This window comes from Trachemys scripta, chromosome 11, assembly GCF_013100865.1.
Source record: "Trachemys scripta elegans isolate TJP31775 chromosome 11, CAS_Tse_1.0, whole genome shotgun sequence".
Lineage (NCBI taxonomy): Eukaryota > Metazoa > Chordata > Testudines > Emydidae > Trachemys > Trachemys scripta.
The window spans coordinates 10561945-10575692 of record NC_048308.1 but is presented as its reverse complement, the minus strand read 5'-3'; the positions used below and the strand labels follow the sequence as shown (position 1 = coordinate 10575692).

Here is a 13748-nt window from a genome sequence, read left to right as displayed (position 1 = left end):
AGGGCAGCGTGGTGGGTCCGGTCAGGGGCAGCATGGAGCGGGCAGGGGCTGGGTGGGTGGCGCGGGGGCGTGGGCTGAATCCCCGCTGCTGCTGGGGAGCCCCGCGCCTCTCCCTCCCGCTCGCGGCTGCAGCTCCTTCCCGGCGGGACCCGCCCCCGGCCTGCCCCGCGCACATGTGGCGTGCGTCCAGCTGCTCCTTCCCGGCGGGAGGGAGACTAGGCGCAGGGGACGCGCGCCACATGTGCCCGGGGCAGCGGGAGGCGCGTCCCGCCGGGAAGAAGCCACAGCCGCGAGCGGGAGGGAGAGGCGTGGGGCTCCCCGCCCGGACCCACTGCGCCCTGCATATGCCCGTGGCAGGCCAGGGGGCGGGAGGCTCCGCGGGGAGGGCAGCGCGCGGGGCCTGCTAATGCCCCAGACCCCTTTAAAAAACTTTTTTTTGCTCCGCCCCCCTTTTTTTTTTGCTCCACCCCCCCCTTTTTTTTTTGCTCCACCCCCGTCCCGATATTTTATACTACTAATTTGGTCACCCTATTTAGCTGTAACCACTATTATTATATTATTGATATGTAGGCAGCCTTTACTAGTGGGACCTCTGAATTTAATTGAAAATGTTCCAGGTGGGAAGATCCTGTATGCTGCAATCCAGCCTTAGACGTCACAACTCCCATGATGCCTTGGGAAAGAGTGAGAGACTTCCTCTTCCAGGGAGTGCAGGGAGAACAGGTGGTAGGCTCCATTTTGGGAGAGGAGCCGGATTGCTGGTGTGGAGCTCTGTCCATATCAGGAGCAGCTGCTAACTGCTGCTGAGAGCCTGCCGGGGCTTTGATCTAAGAGGGAGCTTCTGAAGTGGTTGGAGGCTGTACTGGAGCCAAGGGAGAGACTATTACTGTGCCTGGAGCTGACTGAGGTGGGCCTGCAGTGAAGGAATTCTGACTATCCCCCACTCTGGTTTGGGAAAGTACTTGCAAGGGAAAGGGCACAGCAGAGAGACTGAGTCTGAGGAGAGGCAGAGTGATCTTCCCATCAAACCATGACCCAGAGCTGCTGACATTTGGTGGGGCCAGCTCCAATTGTCAGAAGGATTGTGCAGCTTGTTGCCTTGGCTGGACTGATACACAGAACCAACAGAGTGCTGTCTCCAGCTTCAGATCTTCAAGCGCACCCATGCAAGCATCTAGCATTCAAAAATCCAGAGGAGTGTACACTCTGGGGTGGTGTAAATGCCAGGTAGGTAAGTTTAATTTATTAGTTTTAATCCTGGAGGTTCCCAAGGCACACCATTGAGTGTGTACAGGGGCCAGCCAGGTGAAGGCACTGCCAATTTAAATTCCTTTAGGAGTAAAGGGACTGCTGCAGAGTGAGGGGATAGAGGATTCCCACCTATCCAGTATCACCACTGGGATACTCAGGATCTCCTTTAAAATGTCAACAATATCAGGTGCCCAGGCACAGAGGTGAGTGTTGCCTGCTCCCGAGTAACCCAGGGCAGAAAGGGGGGTTACAGATATTAATAATAATAACTAATGTAAATGATTATTTTCATTATAAAGCATCCTCCATCTGAATGATCTACAAGTGTTTCAAAATCCATATTGATACAGCACCATTGAAATGCAGCTACCTCTGCAATGGACAGCAGCAACCAACCAACATACAGCATGCCACCCAAAAGTGGAGGGGTTGAAGGGAAAATTTTGGTTAACAATACTGAAGCAAAGCCATGGGCTCTTAAATGCAGAGCAGAGAGTATCTCGGTTTTTTAGGGCCTCATGTCAAAGATTACATGTACAGTAAACTGCACGGTACACAATCTGTCAGAAGTTGAACCCGTAACTCAATAAGTCAAAGTCTTCCCAAACTGATACTTAGACCAGAAGGCCCTCCTCTTTTGTAGCTGCCCTGCTCAGATATATTTTATATGTGGGATGAAAGCATGTGTTTATCTTATCTCTGGCTTTGCACAACTTGAGATTTTATTAAATTAGTTTTTACAATGTTGCTCCAAAAAGCTCTAAGTGCAAGAATTAATTTGCAGTTTTTTAAAAATATAGTAGATGGACTCTCTCTCCAGAGTAGCTCCATAGCCTCTCCACTATCACTCCCAGCAAATGCTTAAGTGACACATGACTCACACACTGAGCTCAAACATCCACAGATTTGGGATCTGGTGGACAAACACAGAGAGACTGAATTCCAGAGTTAAGGGTTCTCCATTAAGAATACCCTGCCTCTGTTGACCAGATTCTTAAATCTACAGTAATGACTATTCATGAAAGGGCAAAGTTGGTCTCAACTGCTTCCCTGATTCATGAATAGAGAGAGAGCCTCTTAATCTGCCAAGAGCCAAACCTGACACAGTTTTATAAGTCAGAATCAGTACCTTGCACTGCACACAGACACAGACTGAAGTCAGTATTATGTGTAATAAGAAGCCATTTAAAGCAGATGATACTGTAATTTGATAGGAATGTGTGATGGGGAGTACAAATCTCACTCTGGGGAACAGCGGGTTAAGGAGCAGCTCTGGTCACAGGAGGCTCTGCCCAACTGTGCCTGCTGGGAATGCTCTCAATGGAGGCGAAGCTTAAAATGCCACAGCACATTTCAGTCAAGGTGGTCAGTGTGAGGGAGTAGACCTGCATTGATAGGTCCTGCAGGAATCTAGAGCAGCCCCACACCACCCAAAGCAGACCTCATTTCAGACCACAAGCCACCGCAGAAGAGACAGAGAGAAGCATCTGCTCATGAGTAGGGGAAGAGACCTTCCTGACCCTTTTCTGGTAAGACGCATTGCAGGCATTAGCCAACCCTTCACCATGCATCTGGAGAGTCAGGAACACAGTGGGAAGTAACTCAGGGAATAGGCTGGGTGATACCATGGCCCAGGTCACACACCTGAACTGCCTGCCCCAGGGCCCTGGTTGGAACCCAGAGGAGCAGGAGGGCCCAGTTCCCCTACCACCAATACCAGACTTTAATCACTAGGCATTACTGCGAACCCCAGACTTGACCAGTAGACAACATGGCTAACCAGTGCTCTGACCACTAGGAGACGTTGTCTAGGGAGACAGTCTCCCATCACGGTATGTTATGTCTGTTGCACAGTTATGTGATTTTGAGTATGCTTTAGCCATTGTCTTTTCAACTAACATGGATGAACTACCCTGCTTCACTGCAGGGCATTCTCTCTGTCCCAACCTTTAAAATTATTGTTTTATTGTATGGAGAGGAAATGGGAATATAACGCTACTTGAATTGTATCCTTTTTGACATGTTATGCAACTAACTCTTGGTATAGCCATATTACTTACCTATGTAGATTTCTTTATATACTGTGTAAGACCACTGTATGTTCTTTGGACTGTTGTGCAGTACTGAAAATGTCAAATGAGATTTTAAGTTGCCAAAAAGATTGCATTGGACAACTTAATGTGTACATAAATCTTCAAACATGATCCCATGCTGGAGAACAGGATGAGTCTTGGACCCTGACTCATCAGTTAGGTATCAATTCAAATGCCATCCTTATGTGCTGTTTAATGCAAACCAAATACATTGAGTTTACACACTGTGGTAATTTCAGAACATTTCTTTTGCCTAATCATGTGTTTAGTTAAAACTAACCCAAATACAATCCCTGATTTTGTGCTAGTGAACCTAAATGTCCATTTCCTTGGTACTAAATTCCATTATTTAAAGGCCTACCAATTGTAAATCCTGTCACTCTTCTCTAGGACAGGGAGACTGAAAACATGGATAGGAATAACAATCAAGAAAAACTCATCTCTAGTTACACATTTTCCATGGTTAGACTAGAAATATAAACAATAATCAGAGTGACTCAAACTCTGTCATTCTCCTTTAGGCACAGGGCTACACGGATATATTCATAAATATCAAAAGTAACTTGAATAAAGCCCAATTTTAGATGCTAATGTCTACCAACTGTACCCACAGTGAGTAGATAAAGCAGATTAACTTTCGTCAGAACTGACACAGGCAGGTTATTCTTGGATCTCATTATGCCTGCTACTTCCAACAATTAGTTCAGTGATTTTGTTTTAGGAGTCACATAAAGCACATCGGCTGGTAACTTGAGATTTATCTCTCTCAGTAATTCCTCATGTTGCTAATTGTAGAAAAAATAATAATGGTCATAGTACCCATGTGTTAATAGTACTAGTTAACAGTCAGTAAAAGTGTTGAAGGGACAGGTTATTCCTTACCTTCTCAGCATCTTGCTCAAAGAGTCGGAGTTGAAAGCACTGGTCTAGTTTCAGTTTGCGAACATGCCACATCTGATGCAAGTGTTGCCGGGTTGAATGCAGCTTGTCCAACAGACTGGTGATCTTTGGCACAAGACTTTGGAAGTCTGCACTCCCAGGAATGCAGTTCCTACCAGAAAAACCATCGCTGCACCTTATGCACTGTAATAACCTTTGGCCCTCACGGTCCAGTTCCTCCACAGGAGCTTTGATCACTTTCTTTTTAAGCTGTGTGTGCTCATCAATCAGCCTTCTTGACCCTTCTACATCAACTGGAAATTCTTTCCTAGCCAACATTTCCTGGAGATCCTCTAGCCTTGATAATAAATGGATGGCACTGTTGAAAAACTCTTCCAAGGAGACCCGCAGCTCTATCCATTCATCGTGGTTATAATCCAAGGATCCTTCAAATTCATCAGTCAGCTGGGAAGGATCAACAAGTTTCGCTAGGCCTTCAACAGAGACCATACTTGTCTAAGGGAGGAAAATGACACAATCTGAATCAGTTTTCATTGATCAACCAGAAATAATCCTGGAATCTGTAAATGGCATGAATGGATTATTTTCCTCATAAGTATGTCACTGAAAAAAACATTTTAGAGAAGACTAGAGACTATATCTAATTCCAATTAATTCAACCAGGTTGAAACCCCTTATTTTTATTTAAGTGTACCTGTTATTCTTTTAGTGGAGAACTTTACTGGAATCAAATGCTTTTTTATTTTATTTTTAGCTAAACTGACCATCCGAGAATGCTTCTGCAGAGATTACTTTAACCCAAAGCGCATGCTCTAACTGAATATCAACGTATGCTTACTGAAGACTGGCTATGCTGACTTACTAAGTGGCTACATAATATTACACTTACTTGTCTTATCTGCATTATATGCAGCTCAGTGACTGTACAGCAAAACAAGTTTTGGGCATGTGAATGAAGGCATGTTGTCTGTTTTACCAAAATACACAGTATACTGCTTCTTATTTTCTTTCAGATTATTTCAGTTGCTTTTTGACACAGTCAGAACTCTTTCACACTACTACTTTCTACTGTGATTAAGCCAAAATCAACGTAAAAATAAAATGTAATTGGATTATTAACAAAAAGAATAAAAGGGTCCACCCATGAATCATGCAAAATCAATAAGAGACACTGTTCTAATTTATTTAGATTTTAACAAAATCAATGCCAAATAAAGGAATTTGATGTGTGGAAAGCAACTCAGAATTTGGATTTAGTAAGACGTAATGGCCTAATGATGGATAGCTGTTCAGATTCTTTTTATATATTCTTTTTATGGAAATACAGGTTTACATTTTCAAATCTGACTAGTGATTTTGGGTGTCTCCATTTTTGCGTGCTCAACTTGAGAGCCCTTAAAGGGAACTGGTTTTCAGAAAGTGCTGGACACCTGACCCCTGAAAATCAGGCCCTGGGTGGTGTTTCCATTTGTACACCCAGAAAACTGAGGCATCCAAAATCACATCAGTAGAGAAAATATAGGCCACTTGTTTAAATATCTGGCCCAGTCCAACTCCTATTGAAGTCAGTGGAAAAACTCCCATTGAAGGCTATTGGTCTGAATTTGGCCCAACAGTACAGGATGCTCACTGGTAAATCCAGATTGTAAACAAGTAACAATCTGTGATTTCAGTTTCCTATGCATCTAAAAATGATTTCAGACAACTCTGCTACATATTAAATTTTTTTTTTTACTGAAGATGTGCACAGATAATTATATAAGCAAATTGGTCACTAGAGGGGGCATTTTAAAATTCTGTTGTAATGTTCTTTCACAGACAGGGTCATTTCAGGGAAATCAGGACAACAATGTGAAGATAAATATGCAATTTTAAAAGGCATTTAAAATTATATAACCTGTCAACATGTACACTGACCCTTTAAAGGACCAATATGATAATTCAATTTAGAGTATGATTACTTGTCCAAAAAAAGCTCTCTCCTTACTACTAATACACCGTTTGTCAAGACACTGCAATACATTCTCTCCCTTATCAGCATTTTGACATGATGATATGGCAGGAGGACTTTTTATTTAAAGAGCTCTGCAGGCAAATTTGTTATTCAGATTTGCTCCCCCTGAGAACTGTTTGAGAGGAATACATTACCTTACTTCAGCAGGTATGGATGGGCTAAGACAAGGTAACAGTCCATCTGCTCTCATTTCTCTTTCTTTTAAAATGCAACCAATAAAAATCATTGCCCGCTTATTCAACCTTTTCAGGAGGAAAAGAAAATAATCTTCAAAAACACCTCTGAATTAATGATAATGAGGCTTCTGAGGCCATCCCTCACAGTGACAGGAAGTTCCTGGAGTCTGCATTAGTCAATCAAGTGTCTGTCTTGCTCTTTTTTGCTTGACAACAGCTTATGTCTTATTTTACCTTTAAGGGAAAAATGAAGTCTGTAAAGCAGAACTGGCTACAGCAGAGTTTCCTATGACTCCAAATGCAAGTAATCAGCCCTCACAAAGGGACACATTCTCCTTGCAATGCATGCATTACTTTCATAAACCTCAAAGGCAGAATTTGGCCTTAAAATTGATACTACTAGTTATCAGATCCTCTGTTCAGATCAATCATTTACCTCCACTGATTTCTGGTGAGCTATACCAATTTACCTCAGCTGAGGATCTACCCCATTGTGTTTTACCTTGGCTGTGTAAAATCAACAGTGGCAGTTCTGTCCTTAGGGCACATAGGCACTGCCCCACACCCACAGCAAAAACAAAAGTGGTGGGGGGGAAAGAAATAAAATCAAAGTAGAACAAATGTATTTTCACACCTGCTCTATACAACATTATAGAGCTTTAATAACACAACTCTTCTGAATGAGGGATCTATGTGAAGAGGTAGCTGCTCCAGTGCCCAAGACTACGTAACATTTTCCAATAGTGGGTTCCAAAGTAGCAGCAGCAGCAGGAATTCGGTCAGGGCATCCACATGTCAGTGAACAGCATGGCAGTCAGAGTAAAGGCCTGAGGGGCACTTTGTGCCCTTAATTTATGACAGACGAGATGCCGTAAGAGAAAACACAGGAGTGCCTGTACAGTCTGGAGCCATGACTGACTATTAGAATAGCTCAGCAGTCTGTTTGTATTCAGCTTACGCATAGTCTGAATTTTAAGCATATGCTCGAGTCCCACTAACTTCAACAGGTCTTAAAAACGTTGTTAAACTGGAGCAATAGTTAGTTGAAAAGGCAATTCAACATTCAGTGTTATAGACTATGAGTCAAATTCTGCTCTGTGTTACACTTCTGTAAATTCACCGTATCTCATTGAAATCTGTGGATTTACATTGGAGTAAATCAACCAAGTATGGACCCTTATCTTAGAAATGGAGCAGAAAAGAAAAGCTAATAGTGTATGCCAATTGATATATGAACCTTTTGCATACCAGAATTTTGCTTCAATTTGAGTAAGAAGCTCAAGTTTCTAGAAAGACCAAAAAGTCTTAACTGCATGTTGCTGGTTTACCTTCATCAAGAGGAAAGTTAGTAAAATCCTCTTTAATTATGTAGCATACCCTTTATTGTTTTCCACTCAGAAAATCAGGTAAGAGCCTGTTATAGTTAACACAGCATGCAAAAGACTCAGTTGTAAATTTCAATTAACCTAATGTAATGAAAATATATAGATAAACCTCAGGTCTAAGGTCCAGATTGTTAAAAGTATTTAGGCATTGCTAAATAGAAGACAAAATCATAGAATATCAGGGTTGGGAGGGACTTCAGGTCATCGAGTCCAAGCCCCTGCTCAAAGCAGAACCAATCCCCAGACAGATTTTTGCCCCAGATCCCAAAATGCCCCCTCAAGGATTGAACTCACAACCCTGGGGTTAGCAGGTCAATGCTCAAACCACTGAGCTATCCCTCCCCCTCATTTTCAAATATGAGTATGGCACTTAGGAGCCTAAATCCCTGATGAAAATTATATTTTGTTTCCTAAATCAGTTAGGCATTGCAGAACTGAGCACAGCAATACCTAAATACCTTTAGCAATCTGGACCTTAATGCCTTTTAACGGGGCCATTTGCAAAATTCTCTAGAAGAGGACCAGCTAAAGGAAGTTTCTACAGAATTTTGCGTCTTTAGTTTTCTTTGTATTTTAGAACATACCATATCATAAAAACATCCAAACAAAAATCCACTAACCACCATCGATTAGCTAAAAGGAAACGATGAAAGCAACACTGCCACACAAAAAAAACAATATAAACATACTGGTGAAATTTAGTCCTGTGGAGAGGGCCAACACAGGGCCAAAGCACAACTTAAATTCTGAAAATTGAGCTAACATGGAACTTCAGTAGAATATGGTCCTTATGTTGGCCCTCTGCACAGAGTTGGTCTTTACCCTAAGAAAATTCCTTGAGGGGCAAAATGCACCCCAGAAAACTTCTGAGTTGGGCTCTCACCTCAAAGATGAATTTGGAACTGCCAAAATTAGTTTTCTGCTTCTGCCAGAAGTTGTCAGGTTTAATAATCAGGGCAACATGGATCTCAGCAGGGAATGCTTCCTGAAGGGTCTTCAGAAGAGGCTTTATCAAGTCCCACTTCGATCCCCGCATATCGATAATAACAGTGAATCCTCGTTTACAGACATCTTCACTGTAGGGATAAAAGTATGGCAGGGTTATTAATATTGTCTACAGATACATGAGATATGACTCATTAAGCCCCAGCTTCTTTTATTATCATTCAACTTTTTAATGCAAAGCATGGAATAATATACTTGGAGATACAAAGCAGAGGATAATATAGTATAATGGCTATATTGTATCTTAACAGTTTTATTATGATCTAATTCTAATTTATATCAGTAGTTAACATACACATAAATAGAATATATAGTATCAATTTTGTCTTCAGCATCTTTATTGGATTCTATAAAGCAAGGCCAAGATTTTCAAAAGTGATGAGTGATTTTGCATGCCTCCATTTGTGGAGTCCCAGTTTGAGAGCCCTTAACAGGGCCTGACTTTCAGACAATGCTGAGCAACTGCCCTCAGAAAATCAGGCTCCTGTATGGTTTCTCAGGTTAGGCACCCAAAATGGAAGCCCCCCAATTTATAGTCACTACTGAAATTCACATTCCAAATGTCTCTGGGTCCTTTTAAGACTATATTCACACAACTTCTGGTCCTTGTGCCTCCCTAGTCATTTTGGAAGTGCTGTAAAACTAGAGCAGGCAATGTGAACTGATGATGAGAGATACACAGAGTTCAAAAGCAGCATGATGTTAGCTTGCACATTTTCTTTTCCCTGTTATTCAGGAGGATAGATGAGAGAGGGCAGGGACATTATCTGCTTCCTGGCGAAGGAGAGTTTAACCTCAGCTCTGCTTTTCCCTCCCCTTTGTGTAGCTACTTAGGGAGAGGAACACAAAGTATTCAACTACCTGAAAGGGTGTGCCAAAGAAGATGGATCTAGACGGTTCTCAGTGGTACCAGATGACGGAACAAGAAGTAATGATCTCAGGTTGTAGTGGGGGAGGGTTAGGTTTGATATTAGGAAAAACTTTTTCACTAGGAGGGTGGTGAAGCACTGGAATGGGTTACCTAGGGAGGTGGTGGAGTCTCCTTCCTTAGATGTTTTTAAGGTCAGGCTTGACAAAGCCCTGTCTGGGATGATTTAGTTGGGGATTGGTCCTCCTTTGAGCAGGGCGTTGGATTAGATAACCTCCCGAGGTCCCTTCCAACCCTGATATTCTATGATTCTATGTAGCATTCTGTGTTTTTAAAAAGGAAGTTTCTGTCTCTCCTGGCTGTGAGTATAACAGTCCATAACATTAAACTCATGTAGCATTGTCTTTCTGAGTCTGCAGAGAGCCTAAACAATACCTCCGAGATGTGAACTCTCCCACCCCTCAGCAATCTCACTGGCATGTTAACTTCTAAAAGCTCTTTGATGACACTTTAATATGTAAAATTGACATTTTTCCTTGCTGCTCATTTTTGTTTATGGAATGGGGGACAGGATGGGAGTAAAGCTCATGAGACGATGGGAGTTGCTACAGTGAAGGAATGCAGAAAGAAGAAAGGATGAGAGAGTCAGACAGGGAAGGGGAAAAGAAACAGAAAGGAGGTTGGGGAGGAAGGGGATGGGGATGGTCTTAAAGTTGAATGTATTTCTACCACTGAATGATGATGAATGCAACAACTGAGTACTGAACAAGTAATAAATAACAGTAACAAAAAGCTCAGTTACTAAATAAAGGCCATATTCCACCTTTGGTCTTTGTGTAAACTTATTGACGTAAGCAGGAAAAATGCTGTAGCCTCAATGGAGTACAGAAGTCCTAAATACATACTCCAACCCACAGACCATACATTAAAATGGAATGTAGCCCTCTCCACAGAATGTGTTTGACACCCTAGATTAGGTAGAGAACAGTTGTTTTATTTAGCATTTGTGCATGTCTTGTTACAATGTAGAATTGGAAAGGAGCTCAATGCATTACATCTAATGTTCAGACCCCCCACAAACACTCCCACTAAACACTAAAGACCTGATTCTCGTTTATACTAGGGCCCTTCTCTCCACTATGACAGTGTAAAGGGGTGTGAAAGAGCAGTTCAAAGGGACCTTAGCATAAATGAGAATGAGGCCCTATACATCTCAGTGAAATGCTTATACAAAGATCATGCTCAGATTTTGTGCTGGAACAGAAACAGGAGCATTCTTTATAGAACTCACACTGAATTTGATCTAAAATGTGTTCATTAACTAAGACAAATAAAACCCATGTAATTACGTTTCTAGCTTTTCTTTTTGTTGTTCCACTGACGCTTTATACAGGCATTATGATGCTATTCAAAACAAAATGCAAGAAATGAGAAGTATTGAGAAGATAAAGTACTTCAGTTACTTTAAGCACGCCATATAGTATTAAGAATAAAAGTCATTGGTGACCTCAACCAGGTCTAAAAGGGACTGCCCACAAGAGAGATGTATTACCACAATGCTTGTTAAACATATCTTAAACCTACAATTAGCATGGGAAGTAGGGAAGAGAAAGAGAAATAACTGAGTCCACAATATGCAGTTCCGAAAGATGAACAGAGACACAATCTTATGCCACCAAGGGTTTAGTGCATTAAAAGCCAAGCAGCACATTAAATGCCTGAACACTTTTGATGCACCCAGAACACACTGCATAAAACAGTCAGTTCAAAAGAAAAACCAAAGGGAGCAGGTACCTCCAAATATCTCCAGGAGTACAGAACTTTCTACTCTTCTTTTATCTACTGCTGGGAGGTCAAAAGTTTGAATTCTTCCATAACTTATGCCAAAATGGCTGTCATTGGTACTACTGCCTCTTATCCTTTGGTGCCAGAGCTGAGAAACAGAGTTGAATCAAACTGGATTGAATTGAAGTAGGGTGTGGTGGAGTTCCCTGGCTCCTCCCCTCCCCCCCACCCCCCCAAAAAAAGCTTTGTGGGGTTTTCAACAGCTTCTGCCAGGCCACTTTCCCATCACTGACTTTCCAGGAGCAGCTTTTCCGTCAAGCAATTGACAAAGAGGTTCAGGAAATGGCTTGTCTGTATTGGTATACTGAGTGCCCTTATAACAGATGTAGTAACAATTAGATTTAACATGTCTTTTCTTGAAAAGCTAACTAGTATAATAACATTGCGGCAAACAGCCAATCTCTATTACATGACAAATCTCTATACGTCCTGCTGACCTGCCAGCTTTCAAAACTGACCTATAACTAGTGAACATATAACAAATTAATGTAATACCAACTGATGAATAAGAAAAGAATTGCCTGCCTAAGCAGAATAGTAATGCCCTGAGGGACTGTCATCTTGTGTTTATGAGTCCGGACTAAAGCCTTAAATCCAAACTCCCACAGACATTGGAGAAGTTCAGACCCTGATCCAAACTTTGAAGCTTAGCCTTTTAGATATCACAGTGATAGATACACTTAGATACCATGATAGGAAGTTTAGCGCTAAGACAGAGAAATAAGATAGATAACTATGGACTGGATCCTAAACCAATTGAAGCCAATTATAGTCTCTTCACTGACTTCAGCAGCCTTTGGGTGAGGCCCAAAGAAAAAACAGCTAGATAGAAGGGGAGTTTTCAAAGGGACAAGGGCAGTTATACATCCAATTCTCATTAATACATAGGTACCTCACTGCCATTTGTGCCTCTGAAAATCTCCCACAATGATAGATAGATTAGATTAGATAAGTAGGCATGTTTTTAGAGAGAGATTTTTGGGCCAGAATATTTCATTTTAACAAGTAGCAGCATCTCCATATCAGTGTTAAATTGGAGTTTCCCAATTACAAAGAAGTGGACTGACAGCACCTGAGAGAGACATGCATTGACTCAAGGAAATAACATTGCGAAGACAAACAAGTCCTTCGCATTTGTAGGCTGATGTACTGAAGGATGGCATTTCTCATTTTGAACAAAGGCAAACATAGTTTCAAGAATCTTGCTCACAGTTTCTGAGAGCTGGCTATCCTTACAATTATTACTTTAATTAGATTAATAGCATTCACCTAATAATGCCTCTGCCCCTGTGTCTCATCACTGAGTTTGAACTTTCTGCCACAGTGATAATTCCACACCACCCTTCTGTGACTTTATGGACAAATTTAGTACCAGATTTCTAAACCTACTTGTCAGAAGCTATTAGTTAACAGTATTTAAGCTGCCTCCAGCTAAACAGTCTTCTGTTAATTACTTCTACTTTTAGATGACAGAGTGTGTTGTTAAGAGTGGCACATACACTCATAGCATGAGCAGACATACAGGTACTAATCAGAGGGATGATGCCTCTGGACAGGAAGGAGGAAAGGAGAGAATTAGGTATTTCAATTATAAATTGTTCAGAAGAAGGCCTGTATCTTACTCTGTGTTTGTACAGTGCCTAGCATCATGGGGCCGTGACCTCAGCTGCCGCCTCCCGGCTCCACTAATAGTACTAATGTTTTCAGCTGCCTGTAAATTAATACTGAAAATGACTCTTCATTCAACTATACATGCAAATCCAAAGAATTTATTTTTAAAAAATGAATTAAAAACATTCTCAAAACCAAAATTAGGCAGCAAATTTGAGATAGTATGATAGGCTTAGAAAGCACCTCAGTGAGGTCTGTGGGTGTGGAGATTTCACATATACTTTGATTTTAAAGATAGAAGTCAAAAATGCAATTTTGGATATCTAAAGGTAAGCTAGTAAATCCATATTTAGGCACCAAGGGAAACCTGCCCCGATTTTCAGACACACTGAACATCCACAACTTCTACAACTTCCACTGAAGACAAGGGGAGCTGTAAACAGTATTCACCATATTTGAAAAATCAGGTCATTTTTCTTTAGGTACCTAAATGTGGATTGAGGATGCTAACTTTAGGCCACAAAGGTTTGGATATTCTGTGTGAGAAAGAAAAGAGTAGAATTGTATCCGCTAAGCACCTGGCATTGGCCACTGTCAGAA

At 41.5% G+C, this 13748-nt stretch overlaps 1 protein-coding gene across 7 annotated transcripts in view; it reads right to left on the bottom strand.

The window, feature by feature from the left end:
* Window positions 1-13748, bottom strand: part of KALRN (kalirin RhoGEF kinase) — a 739094-nt gene that overhangs the window by 436691 nt on the left and 288655 nt on the right. For all 7 annotated transcript variants that reach the window (XM_034786199.1, XM_034786196.1, XM_034786193.1 and 4 more), the window contains exons 4-5: window positions 8703-8895; window positions 4227-4739 (exon numbers count right to left, since the gene is read on the bottom strand). In XM_034786199.1, coding sequence (XP_034642090.1) covers window positions 4227-4739; window positions 8703-8895 — 706 coding nt within the window. The remainder of the gene's footprint in view (window positions 1-4226; window positions 4740-8702; window positions 8896-13748) is intronic.